Source organism: Oculina patagonica, chromosome 13 (genome assembly GCF_052425735.1).
Source record: "Oculina patagonica isolate OP01 chromosome 13, crgOcupat, whole genome shotgun sequence".
NCBI lineage: Eukaryota > Metazoa > Cnidaria > Anthozoa > Scleractinia > Oculinidae > Oculina > Oculina patagonica.
Window position 1 is genome coordinate 20,784,807 of NC_135770.1, and position 20,853 is coordinate 20,805,659.

The window sequence follows — 20,853 nt, forward strand, 5'->3', positions numbered from 1 at the left end:
GAACTTTGTTGTAATCATTTAATTCTCAGGAAGCGGTTAAAATGCGAGATATGGGACTTATTCTTTAAGCCATGAGTAAATACGTGAGCTATAAAATTATAATACTTTTGTACCTTGAATTTGTAAGATTTTAATAAAGGTCTCCTTGAAAAGGAACAGTTCTTTTTTGTTATTTTTTAGTTATTAGCAAACTAAAACGAGCCACAACAGATTTGCGTGAGGTTCTGGCTGTGACCTTGTAGCTGTGACAGTTCTAATATATGTGGATGTTTTACAATTTTAATTTTCATTGCGAGTCGTTTTTCTTTTTTAAACGTATACGACAGTTATAAACGAGCTCAAATTGACCACAACAATTGCGTCATATTTATGTTTATTTAAATTTGTTAGAATGGTGTTACATTATTATATAATCGAGTTATATAGTACAATTCGACTTACACTTAATTATGGTACATTATCAAAACGACGTAATGAAATTAACGGTATATCCTTGAATATCAAAGATGTGTACACGTAAAAGCATTTTTATTTCGTTTCCGATAATTAAGGGAATTTTTCGCGCGCCCATTGGTAGAGGGCAGAGCTGTGGTCGACGAGACTTTGGATCATGAAAATCATGAAGCTAAGAAACGCGACAGAAGATAGTTTTTCAAAATTGTAAAAGAAAATCGTTGTGATTCGAAAATTTCCGACAAACTTGTGTGATTTTGTACGAAAAGTGACCTCTTGAGCCATCACACGGGAACGGTATTTCGCTTTGATTATTAAAGATCGTGAAATATTTGCTACAAACCAAGCAATGGTTTCCTGACCATTAAAACATGATCATTGAAACGTTTTGTTATGAAAGTTAGCCTGTAATCTATCTTAAACCCATGTTATGATATTTTGCAGTACTCTCTACTGACTCCTCTTCTTTATGCGCCATCTTGAAGACCAATGACGGGAAGATTCCTGGAATGAGTTTTTCAATAGGCAATGTAGCCCATGTAAAAGTCTCAATGAGTACATCCACGCACTCAATGCACCAGACCGTAAGTAAAATTTTTAACTGGTCAGCGGACATTCCCAGTAATTCAAGGTGCATTGTACACTTGTTGTCCCAGTGCCATAATGTCCATAACATTTACAGTAGTAAAACAGTTGACTAGTGGATGGGTTTATGGCTGTTGTGAGAAGATACTGTTGAGCGAAGTCTGCTGAGCATGTGGCACCAACTATCCTTTTACCCTGTAATTAAAGAAAAAATTATGTAACTTGACTTGAAAATACAATTTTATTTAGGATGGCCACTATGATAATACATTTGGTTTTGTTCGCTTTTTTAATAAATTCACAAAGTCGATGGAGTTGACACACGAATGAAAAGTGAAGTAGTGTGGAACCCCGCCGTAGGTTAAAACCACAGGACCAGCAACCACCTACCTGATAAATGAAGGCGAGGAAATAAAATCTGACTGATTTTTGTCTTGTGCGTGCTCAGTTTCCAATATAATGCAAACAGTACTCGGAGGGGAGTCAGAATTTAATTATATATCTCTTATTGTGTCATTATGTACATGGAATTCATTAGTGAAAACAGTACGATTTTATTGAACCAGCGATAAGAAGTTTACATTTGCAGAAGGAATTGATCATAAAGCACAACTAAGTTTGAAGCAATTGCAAGCTAATGAAACGCATTCAACTTTAAGGAGTGTGCCACCATCTAAATGAAAGCAATTCTTTCGTGTGGTGCTGCTTTTTATACTGCTCAAGGTACTTGCAACTTGAAGAACGAAGAGTAAAGCGATAGTGTATCACCATTCGTAACTGGTAGTTTTTGGGGTTAAAAACGTTGAGTTAACTTACACTCGGTTCACCAAGGGTGACCTTAATTGGAGCTGCACGACTGTTGCTTGTAACTGGATTTTGGCTGCCCGTCTCTGTACTTGTTTTGTGTTCACATAAAGAAAAGTCTCCTGCTCCTTGGGGTCCTTGTGGTCCGGCTGGACCTTGAGCACCCTGTGAGCCGTTAAACCCATGAGGGCCTATGGCACCCTGAGGTCCCTGTGTTCCGTTGAATCCTCGAGGCCCAGCTGGACCAATCGCTCCTCGAGAGCCGTTGAAACCGTGAGGACCGATAGGGCCCTGAAGCTTACTCACGTTCTCTACCTGCAAGAGAGGTGGTCGAGATTTGAAATGAATAACAGTTGAATTTGGAAATTTGGAATAACGGTGCTATCATGGTTTGCATAACATTGTACAACAAGCACAACTCAAGGCTTTTTTTCAGCTATTCTACCTCGTATCTAGGAGTATGATACTGATCCAATACCCCGATTAAAGATGGCAGAATCGATTCTTTGTTGGCACTTAATTCAGACCATGTGATGTTTTATTTGGGATTCACAATCGTGCAATTTGTAACAAGCAACTGGGTGCATCAGTGTATAGACGAACAGAACAATTGTAACCACCCAAATGAATCATCACACTATTTAAATGGGGGGCCACAAGGATGTAAACACGTTAGCCGAATCCGTCTATTAAATCATTATTTATGTTACCATTTCCATTGTTTGTTGGTTTGTTTGTTGGTTTGTTTCAACAACGAGAACTTTAAAATTCGGGAAAAAAAGCAGGTGTTATTGAAGTCATTATATAAAATGGATAACATGAACCATAACCAGACCCAATAATGAGTGAGAACTAATTTCTCGTTGTAAAATAATCAATAGGTTTTCAACAAGCTTTTGTCAAGAATCGATTGCACATGTCTTGTCTTTCAAAAATATGTAGGGGAAACGTCTTGTTATTTCATGTGCTCCTGCTCTTAGTGATCAATTAAATCATTGAACGGGTCTGCTGGCAGCACTCGATAAGTCAGCCGTTTGTGTTTTACTCGAACTTGGTAATACCTTTATGGAAAGTGTTCTGTTTATTTCCTCTAAGACTGCCCTCAGAGTGATGTCTTCTTGATCGAGTCTCTCCGTTGCGTTTTTAAGCTGTTTGAGAGAATATAACAAAAGGTACAACATTTTATTTTTTGGAGTAGCTGTGTATCTGAATGACAATCATCTCAGTTTTAAAATTCTACCAAGTTAAGCTTTTTAAACGCATTGTAACCTTCATACCACTCTTCTTTAGTAACTTTCAATCGTTCCCTTTAATTTTATTGTTAGTTCTTTCTCTTGCTTTATACGTCCCGGCGAACTTTAAACGCATGCACTTTTTCCGTAGATGTAACTGTCTTTTCGATGGGGTAATCATCAGGTTGAGATCGTTTTAATTTCAACAAGAGTTCAAGCCAATTCTTGGGAAAGAATCTGCTCCCCCATGGTACAATATTGCGGTCTTTCCAAAGTAAGGACAATGCATTTTATTACTTACTTCGTCTTTCGTATTTGAAGTAATCAAAGATAGCTCGTCTTTTGTCAAGTTTACACTTTCCTCTAAGCTTGTCAGACCACTTAAAATCTGTGGTGGAAGAGAACCATAGCAAAGATAAAACGTCTTTAAGGTCCACAATTATTGTGAACAAAATATAAAGCTGCATGCAATACAAATTACCAAAGTAACCTCAATTTCTTCTTCCAAACACTAGTTTTTAGGGGCAAGATCCTTATGAAAAATCGAGTAAAACCAAATAGCTAACAGCTTGTGAAAATTGACAACAAGTAATTAAAAATGCTCCCATTGATTAAGAAAAATAAGGACAAATTCTGTTTGAAGAGCTATCATTGTTTTAGTTTTAGATCCACGCATTGATCTCATGGAGTCTGTCTTATAAGAGTTTCAAACTTCTAATCAGAGAAAAATAGTTTAATAATTGAGGTTTTAGACAGAAATCAGGACACTAAAGATAAAATGGAAAATTCAAGATCCTTTGTTTTAGTATAAATCTGGTCACCGATTTTGTAATACGTACTTACCGATATGAAAGAATTGTCTGTGTTGTTTTTAAATGAATTGAAGGCACTCTGTGTTTGGTTTGCCAACGTATAAGCTGAATTTATGGACAAACTAAGCTGGTTTACCTGAGGAAGAATTCAAATGAAACGCATGATTAACTATGAACTTAAAACAAGAAAAATTATCTGTGACGAAAGCGGTAGGTTCGGATGTAAATGCCCTAACAGAGCTTCCTAACATCGCGTTTACACAGACATGAAGTCTAGTCACTTGTTGAGGCACAACGTTTACTTAATTAATCTTTGTTTAACATGCCCGTTAGGCGTTTTAGAGAAGTTTTGTGCGTACCTTATTGTTACTTATTTTCGCGGTACTTAATTTTCGCGATTTTCGCGATTTTTAAAAAATCGCGAAATTAAAGACCCGCGAAAATTAATTCTAACCGATTTCTATTGTATTTTTTATGCTAATTACGTATTTTTGGCCAAATCGCGAAAATTAAGACTCGCGAAATATTCCTGTTCCATTTTCGCGAAATTAAGTGCCCGCGAAAATAAGTAACAATAAGGTATACAGTGTTCAGCTTGCAAACGTATAATTATATCTATATTAATAACTGTGTCCGCCGATGAGAGGGATGTCCGAATCTATTCCGGGAAAGGGTAACCCCCACGTGAACTGAAGGCGCAGGGATATTTATCCTCTCTTTTAACCCTATTCAGATCGGGCTTGCTTTTTTGGACCTTCTCAGACCGCCCCCCCCCCCCCCCCCCCCGCCCCTCACCCATGTAACTTCCAGAATATTTAAGCAATCACCATGAAACTTATAGGATGTATTGTATGTCCGAAACTCTTTCGTTTGGTATACGTCACGTGGGACGGTGACGTCACATCACGTGACAATTACATCATGATGTCAAAACAGCCGCCATCTTGGATCCGCCATCTTGGATTTTAAAATTTTTCCAAAATGCCAGAAAACCTCCAAAAATCACTGCAAAGTACTCAAAATAAATAAAAATGTGCTTTAAACCCGTAAAATGTAACAATAATTCCATTTAAGTTGATTTTTATAAACAGAAACACGCGAAATTACAAATTTGGGAAAACATGCCTGTCAAAATACCGTTGCCATGGTGATGTCATGTTCCTGACACATCATCCAACCCTACCAAATTGTTGCCAGATAAATTTTAGGAAAACTCAGAAAGTTTGGCAGCGTTTGGTTAAATGTTAAAAAAGTTATAAAAGATCAAAGTCAGCGCGGGCCTCAAAAGCCCCCCCCCCCCGGTCTGAATAGGGTTAAGGGATATAAATAACGGATGTCGGTATCATGTAATGTGTTCTGCACGAACGCCTATACCTTTTCGGGCTGCATGAGAATAAATATAAAAACGACGCATATCGAGCACCTTATTTAATTCTGACAATTTTGTAGTGGATGGTAGCGTAACAGTTAGTACACACCTTGAAGAAAAGTGTTGTGTTGACATCCTTCAAAAAACTGTTCAGTTTGGTATCTTGTTCAAGACCCCTTGCAGCTGTTTCATTAAGCTATAAAATACATATGCATATATGGTCAACGACTAGCAACTTAGTAAAGTGTTACTTTCTTGCTAAAGCCTGGTTCTCATATGATCGTCCCGATCGTCTCTGTCGCTTCAAAAAGTTTGCTTGCTCCAATCACCTCAGACTTTGCAAACGACAGAAGCGACAAAGACGATCGGGGCGATCATATGAGAACCAGCCTTAAGGGCGCTTGTTTTTTCATTCACAATTATGGAATGAGAATGGACAGAATGTGGAATGCGCGCGTTTTTCTATGCCGCATTCCTATTCCGGAATGGACAGAACGCCATTCCACCCATTCTGCTCCCAGGGGAAGAATGAACAGAATGTTGCGAATGAAAATCCAAGATGGAGGACGGGATAGCCCGTGATTCGAGGGATGTCTCTTCCCTCCTTTGTGAATAGAACTGCCAGAACATTCGGCGCATCCATTACAGTCCCTAGACTTTCTTCCTCCCTTTCCCCCCTTTTATGTACCGGCCTCTTCGTCGGCCGCCACATTTGTTACGCAATGTTATCATAGACGTTTTTTTTAAATGCAGGCATCCGAATTATTCCTTACCTTACTTCCAGAATTAAGGTAAAAAACGCGCCCTTAGTATTGACGGATCTAAGAGTCTAATGACAGTAACACCTTACAGAATAAAATATCAAGTTGGACCTCGATTGTTCTTTCATATAACAATTAGACTATGTATAGTTTTCTCAAGGAAAATTAATAGCATGTTATCATTACATTCGCACCTTGAGGGACAGCGAAGCAGAGCCCGAGTATAACACTTACCTTAGCTAGAGCACCGTTAGTTGTGTTTCCTAACGTATCAACTTTTTTCTCCGTTTGGCTTGCTAGTAAATGAAACCCAGCTACGGTTATGCCAACCTGTTGTAACTTAAAATTAATAAAAAATGGGAAAATAATTTTGATGGCATCAGGCAGTAACAACTTCATTGTACATTTATACCTGACTTCGTTACGACATCGTCACTTGCTTAGCCATATATTAAAGACTAATCCGAATCCGCCAAGGTCAGTGGCACCCACCCGTGTGGGTTGCAACGACGGTGAAGTGCCATTAGTCATTTGGTACATAACCCTTTGCTGGCTGACTTATTGTACCCTATAAGCCATTTGTGTGAAGTGGCTTGAATTCGTATACAAAATGGTGACGTTTTCGCCTTCCTCAAAAATTTTGGAAGATGATTAAGAAATATTTGGTTTCATGAATTCAAGAATTCAAAAGAAGAGTAAAAGAAGGCCGCGACACTGAAAACTCAAGCTCAAAAATATCGAATGGGCACAGCTGCAAGTTTCAATTGATAATTCACTGCGCGATGGTTTTTACTAGCTAAAAGCGTGCGATACAATAAAACCTAAATGTAAAAAAAAAAAATTGGCATCATTATTTGAAGACAATTAGCTAGAACCATTAGATAATTCGATCCTGATTTCTGTGAGGGTGAAGTTAAGGGGACATATATCACCTCAGAATTCGCGAGCGAAAAGCGAATTGTTAAAATAGAATAAACTAGCTCGAGCACTGCTTCCTTGCTAGTGGCGATGTACTGAAGATCATGCTAACATTGTAGTAGTCTTCCTGCAGCAGGTCTCCTATTTCCTTCACACCGTAAAATTAAAAAAAAAAACGTCTGATGTGAAGGTACCTGGAGACGGCTTCACGCTGGCTAACATTGTAAAGGTAAAGGTAAAGTTTGCGTCGAGCCTGGTAGCCCATCAGGTCGGATCTTTTCCCGGTTTCTGTAGCATGAAGTGAATAGGAGTATTTCTACTCCCCTTTGGATAGCAGGCTAGTTTACTGCAAGGTTACCCTTAGCATTGATTGGCGGGTACCCATTCATACACCTGGGTGGAGAGAGACACTGTGAGAGTAAAGTGTCTTGCCCAAGAACACAGCACAATGAGCCTGGCAAGGGCTCGAACCCGGACCGCTCATCCTCATCAGCGCGCTAACCATAAGGCCATTGTAGTGGTATTTTTTTTTTTTTTTACTTACCGTTTTCGTCAAATTTTTGTTTTTTGTCTCCAGCAGTTTCATGGATTGTACAACCCCTTCAAGTTGACTTGATTTCACCATCTGAAAATCAATTTTAACAACCTGCATTACTTCTAACATACAAATGCATTTTGGCAAACATGTGAGAAGAATCCAAACAAGTGAATATGAATAACAGGAAACTGAATGCATTAACCCTATTCAGACCGGGCTTTTTTGGACCTTCTCAGACCGGGGGAGGGGGGGGGGGAAGCCCCCCTATGTAACTTCCAGAATATTTAAGCAATCACCATGAAACTTATAGCATATATTGTATGTCCGAAACTCTTTCTTTTGGTATACGTCACGTGGGATGGAGACGTCACATCACGTGACAATTTCATCATGTCAAAACAGCCGCCATCTTGGATCCACCATCTTGGATTTCAATTTTTTCCAAAATCCCAGAAAACCACCCAAAATCACTGCACAGTACACAAAATAAATAAAAATGTGCTTTAAACCCTTAAAAATGTAAAAATAATTCCATTTAAGTTGATTTTTATTAACAGAAACACACAAAATTACAAATTTGGGAAAACATGCCTGTCAAAATGCCGTTGCCATGGTGATGTCAAGTTCCTGACACATCATCCAACCCTAACAAATTGTTGCCAGATAAATTTTAGAAAAATTCAGAAAGTTTGGCAGCGTTTGGTTAAATCTTAAAAAAGTTATTAAAGTTCGAAGTCAGCGCGGGCCTCAAAAGCCCCCCCCCCCCCCCGGTCTGAATAGGGTTAAGATACCGCACTACTGAGTCACATTTCATTCTAGGACATTTTCATATAACAATCACCTTACGTTCTACTCGACGTCCCTTTTTTTACCTCTTGATTTGATATTGTTTATTAAAAACAATATTGCGAGGTTACTTGAAACAGTGAGATCACCCGTTCTGCAGACCGTTCTGCATATATACTCCCAACTTACTTCCTTACCAGTTGTTCCTGAAGACTTGTCATATTGTCCTCCAGAGATTTCATCCTTGCCAACATTGCACTGTTTTCAGTTGTGGAGGTCTGGGCTGCAGTAGAAGCTTACAAAAAAAAAACAATTTAGTTACAGAAAAGCACCTACAGTAGGATAAATGAAGCATGTGCAGTAAAGAGTATACTGCCATTGCCATTGCAAATGCTCTGTTTCGGGTGGTTAGTTTGTTAAACGTTTTAAAACCGGCATCACACTCCAGTTGAATAAAATGCAGATTTGGTTGAAGTTTCTAAAAAGAAAACTTTTCGAACTATTTTCGATTGATCAATATTTATCTCTAAATTCAACCAAATGACGAGAACCGAAAACCGTACAGGCCTTTCCAAAAGAACGAAAAACTCAAGCATGTGTTCAATTGTTACAACCCAACAAACCGAAAAATGACTGATACCAGTTTGTTATCAACCGTTTAAACTGAAAGCAGTTGGATAATTAGTGATCTATTGAAACCGGTCGCGGCTAAAATACTCGCTTCCAATATAAAACACAACCTAATTTATTAAGATTATATTGGTGCTTAGTATAATTTCCAGAGGTGAATTCAATTCTGATTGGTCGAGAAGCTCGGACTATGTCGCAATATTCACCGCGCTAGGCGGTGAATATTGCATCTGAAGGTTTGGCTACTAAGCCATGCCACGTTTGCCATCCAGGCCAGTGAACATGGCGGCATTTGCTGAATGAAAATTTCTCTCATTTAAAAGAAATCACTCCAAATCCTGGATATTTGAAACTTTGAGAATTTTGCAAATTTACTACCAATGCTTTTGGACCGAAAATGTTTTCAAGAGATGGTTTTCAAGGCATTAGAATTGATCGTAAACATGGTGGTTTTGGAGATCGCAACGGCCATGTACTCAGTCAGATCGACTCAGTCAAAACATTATTTCTCTTCTCACTGGAGCTAGTAATTTCGAGAGGATTCCCACAATTGCTCAGAAGTCACCAACGATTAAACAAAGGTACCGGATATCTATCTTTTTCGTAGTGTCTGTTTTGTTCCGTTTTATTGCTAAAACTTGAGTGTAAATTATGATTTCAATCGATGAATTAAACTGGTTTACACGTATGCAAGCGAGCACTTCTGTTTGTTGCTTTCGTGTTTTCGCTTGTTATTTTGCAGTTTTTGATATTCACCTCTGAAAATTATACTAAAACAATTATTCGCCTCAGGCTCAGTGATTATTCACAAACCTCGAACAAATGCAATGAGAGGAAATCTCTAAAAAGAGTTTGCTATCGTTTGACGACCAAACAAATACGCCAAAAATTAATTTCAGGATTAAATACAGTGTTTGTATAAGGATCAAATAATGGAGAAAATATTTGACATAGGATTTCCATACAAACACCGTATTCCTCAATTGTGTTCAGTTTGCAAATCAAACAAAATAGCCGCTAAACCGTGACAAGGTATTTTGTTTTTAAAACAGAAATTCGTACCAATTCGTTCGAATTTTTGGCAAACTTCATCAGCTTTCAGAACATTAGTCAAACGATAGACTGCAGCATAAAATAATGAAAACATCCTACAAAAAGAAATCACGAAACGCCTTGGCGCTTTTGATCGCATAACACAATGATAGATCAATGTTCTTTTTAAGTTTGAGCGGAAAGCACTAAAGTTTACTAATCTTAATTGGCGCCGACAAATTAGCCGTAAGGGCGCAACCGGATGATTGACAATCGCAGATTTTTTAATCCGGAAAGCCACTGTCTTGTGGGCAGAATTATTGCCCATGTCACTTTCCTTTTTAAATATATATTGCCTTAAGTTTCCAATGGACTAGCCAATATCCTCGCAATAACATAAGACAAGCAATTTTTGCTGATATTTTGTGTGCGTTGATCGCATGATCTTAATACATGCAATATTACAAGGGTGGCCATGCATGACATGCAATTTAGAAAACAACAAAAAAAACGAAAAAAAAAAGTAATAAGAAAGTAATTTCCAAAAATAGTGCGGAAAAGTTCAAAAGATTTAATTTGTTTCACTAGCGTTGGTTGGGAGCAGCTCATTAACGCTTTACTTCTATGAAACAATTCAGAAATTTTTTTGCATTTTTCGTCTGTATGTTTCTGTTCCCGTGTTTCGAAAGCTTTGGGGAGATTTTTATAGATGTGATATAGCAGCCAATTATTACACATACGTATAGTTGCGTTTGAAACATATAACCATAAAGTTCTTAGTTTTCATTATGACCAATATTGTATTTATTTGCATCCTAAGCTAGAAAGTATATTTCGAGGCCAGTCTTTTAGTATTAACGAGAGATAAAAAAAGAGTTCTTGTATCCGAAGTAGATCAAATTAGTGCTCGCCGTCATGTTATGAAAGCTTTAGTTTTCAATTACCCTAAGAAGAAGAAGCATTGCACATCTTTATATATCTGTATGCTCGCCTGTTATAACAAAGCCTCGTTTACGATACGTGAAATTGACACTTAAGTTCTTTCCATATATACCTGAAAAAAGTTGTTTAATGTTTAAACACGAAAACGTACTTTAAGATAGTATAGCGAGTGGGGCTTTCTGAAACTGCATGAACAAAAACTATCGTACAACAAATATTTGCCTTATAGACCAGCCGTGTCATACCTTGCGTTTCTGAGCAACCACATTGATCGCCGATTTTCCCAAACAACATCATGACTGTTAACACAAGTGCTGATATCGACACGAGGCACACGAGAATCAGCAGAAACACCACCAGTCGGCTTGTACTGAGTACTTCAGCGGACTTTAAGTTCACACTGCTTGCGTTTGCCTGCTCATCAGATAAACTCCAGTTATCCGAATCCCGTTTTGCTCCGAAGTTTTCGTAAACTTGAGATGAAACAAGAGCTCCTTTGTTCTTTTTGCCGTCATCTTGACACCAGTTTTGGAAGACAGGATTTACGACGAGAATAGGGCCATGAGAAGGCCCTCGCGCTTTCAAAGAGGCCATTCAGAAGTTCGTTGTTTTCTTAATGTTTCGTTAAAGGCGAAGGAAAAAAAAAACGATCCAAAAGGCTTTCTTTTTTAGTTTCCGTGCGCGTTGACTTGCTGAAGTGATTTCGAATTTAATTAATAACTTTGCTGCCCGTTATGACAATAAAGGTACGTGTTCAGCAATTTTAATGAGTTATTAAATATATAATACAAACAAGAGCGACCCTTGAGGCATCCGATGAGTCTAAATAACTTGCAATTGTTCAAAAGCATGTAAACAAGCCTCCATGTCCTCGAGGCACTTACAAACTGCACTATGATGACGCAAACAGAATTTGGCAGTCATGTGCGGACTAGAGCTCAAATCAGCGCAGGATATCTCTTTAACGAACAGATAGTTCGACTATAGGCCTGCTGACAAGCCAATAAATTAAAGTTCAATCTCACGTTTGAAAGTAACATGGAGATAGCAGCTTTTTAAGACCAGTTAATTAATTTATTAACTTCACAGTTAATAAATGAGTCTACTGTTTTTAGCTGGGATATATTGTCCCAGTGCACTCGTCGCGACGTTCGGATGTGACATCTCTGATTGTGGTTCTGCTATTCTTGTTTTAAAAAAAACTAAAAGCTTTCCAAGTAGAATTTATCAAGATCGACACTCACTAGTGGCACTTACTGAAAAGAATTAAACGCTTTTTTTGTATGAATACAATCCCAAGTAAATTAGCGGCCATGTTTGAAGAATTAAAGTTGCTTTAGCCGTTCTAACATGTCCAGTCTTGTTTAGTCGCGTGAAACAAGATGGGGCGACAACACCTTTAGCATTATATTTAAAGTTGATCTTATTAACGTTTTGGTGACGGGTTGCAATTATGTTTTAAGCCCGGGCCGGTTAGTGTTCGCCTTTTTAATTACCAAGTCGAGAAACTAGCTGCTTGCGAGCCATATACATTTTAATAAAGGTAACTATGGCTAACCGTAAATCAGAGCAGAAATAAAGAGGAAGTATTTAGCACTGTACAAGACAAAAAAAAATAATTATAATAATAATTCACTCGTATTTTATTGACATAACACTCACATGCGCATAACTGTTTGGCATAACAAAGTACTCAGCTGAAACTAGTAAATCGGATACAACACAATCTTCAGTTCCTTCTGTTTTCAAACTATACCAGCTTGTCATCTGACTGTACCGCCAGGTACAATGTATTTTGCAAGATGGAAACAAGTTAGCTTCCATAGACACACACACACTTACACCCACACTATGTTTGTCTTTGTCGTATTTACAATATCTAGTGAACTGGCCCTCAGGTAGCAGTGGCTTACTGGGCAGGCCAGTCTTACATCTTTTTTTATGAAGAAAGAAAAAGAAAATAACAGCTAATAATTTCAATGCAGAAAATGAAAAGGAAGAGAAATGTCATGAAAAAAAGAGTTCCTTATTTACAGGTAGTAGCAATTATAGATTTACTTTACACTCCTTATATTTGTGGCATGTTATTACAGAATTAAGATTCCATCTATTGTTGTGAAGCTTGATGTTACGTAATAAGTGGGCATTCCCAGTAGTGGATTATGCAAGCCAATGACGTGGCTGTAGCATCTGATACACTTCCTTTACACTCGCACATATAAACACGCGTGCCTCCTGAAGCAATGTAACTAGAGAGAAGATACTGTTGAGCATCATCTGTAGAGCAAGTTGCTGCCATAATCCTTTTATCCTAGAAAAAAAAGTTTTTAAGAATTTAATGCAATTGAATATCTCTAATACGGACACCAAAGGGACAAAGCAAAGTGTCCGTATTAGAGAGGTGCCCCAGTATGACGTCACTTATATGACTCCACTGACAGCTTGAAGTGTCTAGTAACTAAAATGAGGCCACTGCACTTATTGTTTAATATGCAGCATTGAGGCACAGTGCCTATCAGTAAAGTACTACATTGTACATCAAGGCAACATGTACTGCATTCGAATCACCGTTTTCAAACGAAATTATCTACAAGGCAATACTACATGTAACGTCTAAGGTGAATTAAGTGTTGTCCTTTTATTAACCACAAACAGGAAGTCATTGTATTCAGCACCAGGGTGTCCGTAATAAAAAGCTTAAGATCATATGAATTTGCTCCCTTGGGCCGAGATTTAGTGTCCGTTGTCTGCATTAGAGAGGGTCCGTATTAAAGAGGTTTTTTCTAAAGGAAATACCGTAATGATTCGATTTAACGCCCTCCTTCCAACAAGCGCCCCCCTTCCGAATAAGCGCCCCCCCCCCCCCCCCCTTCGAGTTTTGTTTTTTTGTCAAACAACGCCCCTATTCTAATGCGCCCCTATTATGGAGCAACTGTCCCTACTAAAGTCATCGACGTCGAATAGATGAACTTATGAACATTCACCGTACCGTACACGTATATATCTACTGCTAAAATGGTCATTTTTTTTAAAAGTAAATTTCGACAATTAGTTACTATTACAACTTCTGTTTTTGTTAGTTATGTTACCAGTAATATTTATAAAAGTTTTGAACATTTGGCTGTTTTTTTTTTTTTTTTTTTTTTTTTTTTAAATAAATAAGCTCTCTGTTCCAAATGAGCGCCCTGTCTCGAATAAATGCCCACCCCTGAGGTGCCAAAAGTAAAAAAGCGCCTGGGCATTACGCTATGGAAGAATTATATCGGGACATCGGAGATTGTCCGTAATAGAGAGGTGTCCATATTAGCGAGGTGTCCGTATGGAGAGGATCGACTGTTTTTTTTTTTTTGTTTCTCGAGCCAATTTACGTTTTCCCTTTGGAAGTACTTCTCTGTAATTTTATCCCCGATTTTTTACCCGATTTTGATTAGAAACAAAAAGAAAACAAGGTTAAATTATAATATTATTTTGGTGCACGTCAAGCAATGATGCCAACAGCAGTTTGTATTAGCTTGAAGGAAAGAAAAGGAGATGTAGGCTAAATTCCCACTGCCCTCTCGATTTTCCCTCATAACGCACTTAAAAGCCTCGAAAATAATTATTTCATTTTGGGTGTTTCTTTTACAAAATAATGTATACCATTTCTTAACTAAAAACAGGAAAGGTATAATGATTTCAACATACGCTGTCTTCCTCGACGTCCACAGTTAGATGGGCATCTACAGCGGGTGTGCCGTCTATTCTTTTGTTATTGTACGCACACTGGCTGAAGTTTCCTGTTCCCTGACCTGGGGATCCTTGTGAACCTGGCGGGCCAATTGGACCTGGCAGTCCTTGAGTGCCATTGTAGCCTGGCAGACCTTGGGGACCTACTGGGCCGGGTGGACCTTGAGTGCCATTATAGCCTGGTGGACCTTGAGGGCCTACTGGCCCGGGCGGACCCTGAGAGCCATTGTAGCCAGGCAGTCCTTGCAGGCCTATTGGGCCTGGTAGTCCTCGAGTGCCATTATAGCCTGGCAGTCCTTGTGAGCCATTTGCACCTGGAAGACCTTGAGTGCCATTATAGCCTGGCAGACCTTGCGGGCCAATTGCACCTGGAAGACCTTGAGTGCCATTATAGCCTGGCAGACCTAGTGGGCCATTTGCACCTGGAAGACCTTGAGTGCCATTATAGCCTGGCAGACCTTGCGGGCCAATTGGACCTGGCCGACCTTGAGTGCCATTATAGCCTGGCAGACCTAGTGGGCCATTTGCACCTGGAAGACCTTGAGTGCCATTATAGCCTGGCAGACCTTGCGGGCCAATTGCACCTGGAAGACCTTGAGTGCCATTATAGCCTGGCAGACCTAGTGGGCCATTTGCACCTGGAAGACCTTGAGTGCCATTATAGCCTGGCAGACCTTGCGGGCCAAGTGGACCTGGCCGACCTTGAGTGCCATTATAGCCTGGCAGACCTAGTGGGCCATTTGCACTGGAAGACCTTGAGTGCCATTATAGCCTGGCAGACCTTGCGGGCCAACTGGGCCTGGAGGGCCTTGAGTGCCATTATAACCTGACAGACCTTGCGGGCCAAGTGGACCTGGCAGACCTTGTGGGCCATTATTGCCTGGTAGACCTTGCAGGCCAATTGGACCTGGCGGACCTTGAGTGCCATTATTGCCTGGCAGACCTTGTGGGCCAATTGGACCTGGCAATCCTTGAGTGCCATTATTGCCTGGCAGACCTTGCGGGCCAATTGCTCCTGGCAGACCTTGCGGGCCAATTGGACCTTGCAGACCTTGCGGGCCAATTGAACCTGGCGGACCTTGAGTGCCATTATAGCCTGGCAGACCTTTCGGGCCAGTTGGACCTGGCAGACCTTGAGTGCCATTATAGCCTGGCAGACCTTGCGAGCCTACTAGACCGGGGGTACCTTGTGTGCCATTATAACCTGGCAGACCTTCAGGGCCAATTGAACCTGGCGGATCTTGAGTACCATTAGAGCCTGGTAGACCTTGTGGGCCTTGTGGGCCAGGTGAACCTTGAGTGCCATTGTAGCCTGGAAGACCTTGAGGGCCAATTGGACCTGGCAGACCTTGAGGGCCAATCGGACCTGGCAGACCTCGAGTGCCATTAGAGCCTGGCAGACCTTGCAGGCCTACTGCGCTGGGCGGACCTTGAGAGAAATTATATGCTTGTGGACCTATTACCTATTGTTTAAAGAGAAAGCATCTTGGGTAACCTTAGATTTTTTAAATCTTTTTCGTTGTCGCTACAGTGACGATACGTTTACTGTTTTATAGCTTAATCCTGTTTTAAAAGGAAAAGACAGGGCTGGCAGTTACAAAATTTTCAAAGCCTTCCAATGTTTTACGTTAAGCCCTAAGAAACACCCTAAACAGAAAGATGAAAGCAACGAAATGTTCAATAGTTGCTACGAAATGTTGAATTGGTGCAGCGTCATGAAATCATAACATGCATATGTGTTCTGTCCTTGTCTGGTTCATTCAGATAATTGTGTACGAAATTACGTATGGGATAAAGCATGATACTCATGACCCGAAGAAATAGTAATTGGTACCTAAATGGGTCTTTCTACGCTTTCCAAGCCGGTAAATGGCAATGTATTGGCTGAAAGTTTGGCGAGGGCTGCGTCTGGTGCAGGTTGCTCAGGGCCAATGATCAGGTACCCATTTGCTTTTGTCATAGTACTGTCTTATCAATAACACACTACATACACATAGCTATTACTGAAAAGGCCATTAAGCCCTTTGTTCATAACGGCACTGTTCCTTGCCTACCTTTGCAGATAATTAAACTCATTTTTTTCTAGGTTTACAGTAAAGTTAATGTGTATTTTACAAAACCTTGGACTTACCATTCTAGTTAAATTACGGTATTTAAAGTCAAGAATTTTGAGTGCTTCCCAAACGTCTTCGAGTTCATTAGTTTTGGACTCCTATAAACCAATAAGTTAGAAAAATGACTGCATTAGATGAAATCAACTGAGCCCGAAACAGTTGCATAAATAATAATAATAATAATAATAATAATAATAATAATAATAATATTAATAATAATAATAACGCTTTATTGGAAGGCTCCGGTGGTTTTTCTCAAATTAAATTAATTTTAAAAATTTTTATAAAATAATAAAAATTATTTTTTTTAATAATATTAAAAAAAAAAAAAAAAAATAAAAATAAAAAAATAAAAAAAAAAAAAAAAAAAAATAAAAAAAAAAAATAATAAATAAAAAAAAAAAAAAAAAAAAAAATAAGAAAAAATTTTTTTTTTTATAAAAGTTTTTTTTTAGCTTGCCCTTTTTTTGCCTAAAGCTTAAATTGTACAAAGCATACGCAGTTTATGAAAAAGGTACACAAAACGTTTCCACTTTTGTACAAAAAAATCTACACGCAATGGCACCCAAAACTAAAAGTACATGCTGTTTTTGCAATGAAACATCTACACAAAAATGAAAGCTAACACAAAATACTACGTCACAAGAATCTCAACTTTCGTAGAAAAATCATCTTCCATACAAAGGTCAACTTCCACACGAAACTCGGCGTCCACAAGCAACTAACGACGTCAAAAAAGTTAACTTTAAAAGTTTTTTTTAACTATGGAGGTAGATTATTATTTGGACGTCGAGTTTTGTGTCAAAGATCATTTAACTTTTTCTGTGCAGCTGGAGCTCTGTGTAAACTTAGACGTTTGTGTGATGTTTGCGTTTTGCGTGAAGGTTCGATTTTTATATGGACGTTGTTTTTGAGTGATGTGAAAGTGTTGTGTGGACGTCGAGTTTTCCGTGACGTTGAGCTGTTGTATGGACGGCAAGTTTTGGGCGTACTTCGAGTTTTCTGTGGACGTCGAGGTTTGTGTAGAAATTGAGATTTGCTTTAGCGTTCCATGTTGTGTGGAAAGTAGTTTTGTCAAGAGTTTTGTGTGGATGTAGAGTTTTGTGTGGGCACTCGATTTTGCGTGGACGTTTAGCTTTTGTGTGGCCGTACGGTTTTGAGTGGATGCCAAGTTTTGAGTGGACATTGGTGGTGACGGTAAAGGTTTTTGTGTGGACATTTAGTTTAGTTTGAGCGTCGAGTTTTCTGTGCATGTTGAGATTTGTGTGGACGTGAAATTTTGTGTGGTCTTGAGTTTTGTGTGTACGTGTAGTTATGTGTGGACGTTCAGTTTAGTTTGGGCGTGGCGTTTTGTACGGATGTCGAGTTGTGTGCTAACTATTGGTATATGAACGCATCGTTTAGTTGTCATTGCCTATTGTGGTTTTTTGGCTTGCATGCTTGACAATGCAAAGTTTGGTATTGTGAAAAAAAAGAAAAACTAAATAGATAACAAATGCTTGTCACGCTGATAACACGACTGCATTTGCTCTCACCAAAGCCTCTTGTAATCTTGTCACGTTCTCTTGCAACTGCTCAGCGTTTCCATAAATTTGTGGATTGGAAGACTGTGCTTCAGATGCTGAAGGGTCTGACACTTAAAGTAAAAATAAAAAGTGCAACTGAGAAGGGGTTAATTCGTACTTATTTATCAAATATCCGCAAGAAAAAAATGTGAAGCAATGAATGCTGAAGGATTTTTTCTGACTTTGTGGTATATTAAGCAAAAGTAGTATTTGAAATTCAGATTAAGACACAATGTGTTGGGAGTATGTGCAGTGCGAATTGAGAGATGATTTTAAAACTTTATTGTGTTAGTTTATCTTGCTTGTGTCTTTGCAGATGGTAGTCATTTGATACATCTTATGGTTAAACGGAATCACTGAACACTTGAGGGGTAAACTTAAAACTTTGTGTGGGAATCTGGATCCTATAGTAAATTTGGAAAAGCTGACGTTTCGAGTGCCATCCCTTCCAACGAAACTCGAAACGTGTTGGTTTCTCTTACCCGCCGACGCAGAAGAACAATTTTTTTTTAGTAACTTATAGCTTTGTTTATAATGTTAATTATCCTTAAACACATACACTGATCGCCATACATGTCTTTCGAAAGAATCGTCAAAGAATCTGAAAGAATACATTAACGATGTCCGCTAATCGAATATTTATTTTATGTCCGCGAGTTGTGGCCTGGTCTTTGCCTGTTGTACTGTCAAGGTCGGGGTGGGAAATGCTCGGAGATATTAGTTACGATAAAGCTACTTTACAAATTTGAGGGCAAATAAAGAATTCGTCTTCATATCATGCCATTCTATGTATTGAAATTGAAAGAATAAAATTTATAAAATGCCCTTTGTTTTGCGCATATCCGACCGAATGACTGATGCCCAAGAACAAAGAATTATGTCCATCGTACCATAACTGGAGCATGGATGCATGAGTCGGTAAGTGTCTTTCAAAATTTGTTTCTTGTAGTTCAATACTGGCAATCGTCTGAAAAGTAACTTGCTACTTTATTTTCACACACGGGTAGGAATTTCAGTCAAATGGATTAAAGGCTAAACGCAGATCTTTAAAATATAATCAAAAGTAAACTGGAAAATTTTAAAGATTAATTTCGTGAGGTCTGTATTATGATAATTGTCTTTTGAGTTTTTGAACACTCATGGCGCGTTGCATTAATCACGCCAGTTTTATATCATGTCAACAGTTTTCTCTCGAACATGAACTCTTTTCTTTTTCTTTTAAACACTTTATAATAAATACATCTACAAGATTACTTGAAAGTAGATCTTTGTTGCACGAGGAAGAAATAGGTAGAGAGAGCTAAGTACTCCCGTTTACTGCTACTATCCAATTGACGATGTACTAGATGGTTTAGTAAACTATAAACACAATAATTAAACTTTCCGTGCAATATCAAGCCACTTAAGCCTACCTCGGTCCTGTTCATTCCCTCCCATCGCATCGGAGCAGCTACACCTGCTACCAATCTTTCCAGAAATCGACAAGACAGTCAACACAAATGTCGTCATTGACACGAACCACACGAAGGCCATAAATGCTAACAAGAAACGTTTGGAAAGAACGTCGCTGCTTTTGCTGACAACTTCGACTTCTTCTGCCTTATCTGTCGCGTCGACACCATCTTCTTCTTCTCCACCGACTTGGTAAGCTTCCCTTCTCCCCGTTGCTTCGGGCTGAAGGGGTTTCTCATAATCTGCAGGATGCACTCTTCTTCCAGATGCCAGCATTTTAAGGCCAGTTCAAGTTCTTGATGAAATTGTGCGGTTTTGCCAATTCAATTTCCTTAACGAGATTGTATACCGTTTAACCAGACTAGAAGTGTGAAATGTCAGTTTAAACTGGTACATTACATCTGTAGAATACACAGCCTCAGTTGGAATAAGGCTTTTTCTTTGACTTAGAAAGGTCATGCGGTTTGCTTGAATAGTTTTGTTTGACGTATTCGTGCTACAAACATAGCCAGAGGGAAAATTGTCAACTTCGTAAAAGTCACGACACAAAAATGGTTTTACGATGTACAAAATTACCTTTACTTATATGTAAAACGTTAAATAATAACTTACTTACGTAAGAAAACAGAAAAGCATGTTATATTAAATCAAGGAGGAACAAGCATGGTAAAGAATTTGCCAAAATTTGAGACGAAGATTGCAAAACACGAAAACGTACCAAACATTTGGCTAACTCTTCAAGAACTTACCAACCGTGACGTATAAGACTAGTGCCCATGTTCACATATATGCCGTTGGATCTAATTGATTTGACTATTGTTTTAACTTTTGTATGAAGCCTAGAACCAAATAGCTTATGCTACATCAAGTTACGGATGATTATTCTCTAGAAAGAGAGAAAAAAGGAAATTGTACGACACAAAATTCAACTTCAATGTTTTATTTTGGTGACTTGTTTAATGAACCTTAAGACAACTATTATTCCTTTGATCGTGTTACCAGGTAACAGAGCATGAAAACATGTTTAACAGAAACCGCAAATGATCTTGTTAAACGTATTTTCCTTGAAAGCTTAATTGTTCTGATGTCACTTCGAGAGACGGGAGATTAATTGTACAGTTCAGCGAGCACATA

General features: G+C 38.8%; 2 protein-coding genes across 2 annotated transcripts in view; both read right to left on the reverse strand.

Moving 5' to 3' along the window:
- Positions 1–20,853, reverse strand: part of LOC144634244 (uncharacterized) — a 132,154-nt gene that overhangs the window by 10,924 nt on the left and 100,377 nt on the right. The gene's annotated exons all lie outside the window — the stretch shown is intronic.
- LOC144637015 (uncharacterized) lies at positions 526–20,125 on the reverse strand. The gene is made up of 16 exons (XM_078496192.1): positions 19,680–20,125; positions 18,238–18,338; positions 16,720–16,800; positions 15,343–16,051; positions 14,547–15,289; positions 12,995–13,173; positions 11,108–11,457; positions 8,456–8,553; positions 7,479–7,559; positions 6,251–6,355; positions 5,365–5,451; positions 3,918–4,022; positions 3,376–3,462; positions 2,904–2,990; positions 1,855–2,157; positions 526–1,233 (listed from the first exon to the last, which is right to left on the reverse strand). Exons 1-16 carry the CDS (start codon positions 19,993–19,995, stop codon positions 1,051–1,053), a joined length of 3,615 nt encoding a protein of 1,204 aa, XP_078352318.1. The 5' UTR covers positions 19,996–20,125; the 3' UTR covers positions 526–1,050.

Excerpts from the sequence above, each read along its gene's own strand:
- LOC144637015 (XM_078496192.1), bottom strand. The coding sequence starts at position 19,995 with ATGCTGGCATCTGGAAGAAGAGTGCATCCTGCAGATTATGAGAAACCC. Across the intron at positions 18,339-19,679 it reads AGGGAATGAACAGGACCGAG|TGTCAGACCCTTCAGCATCT; the intron begins GTAGGCTTAAGT and ends TTTTACTTTAAG. Across the intron at positions 4,023-5,364 it reads ACACAACACTTTTCTTCAAG|GTAAACCAGCTTAGTTTGTC; the intron begins GTGTGTACTAAC and ends ATTCTTCCTCAG.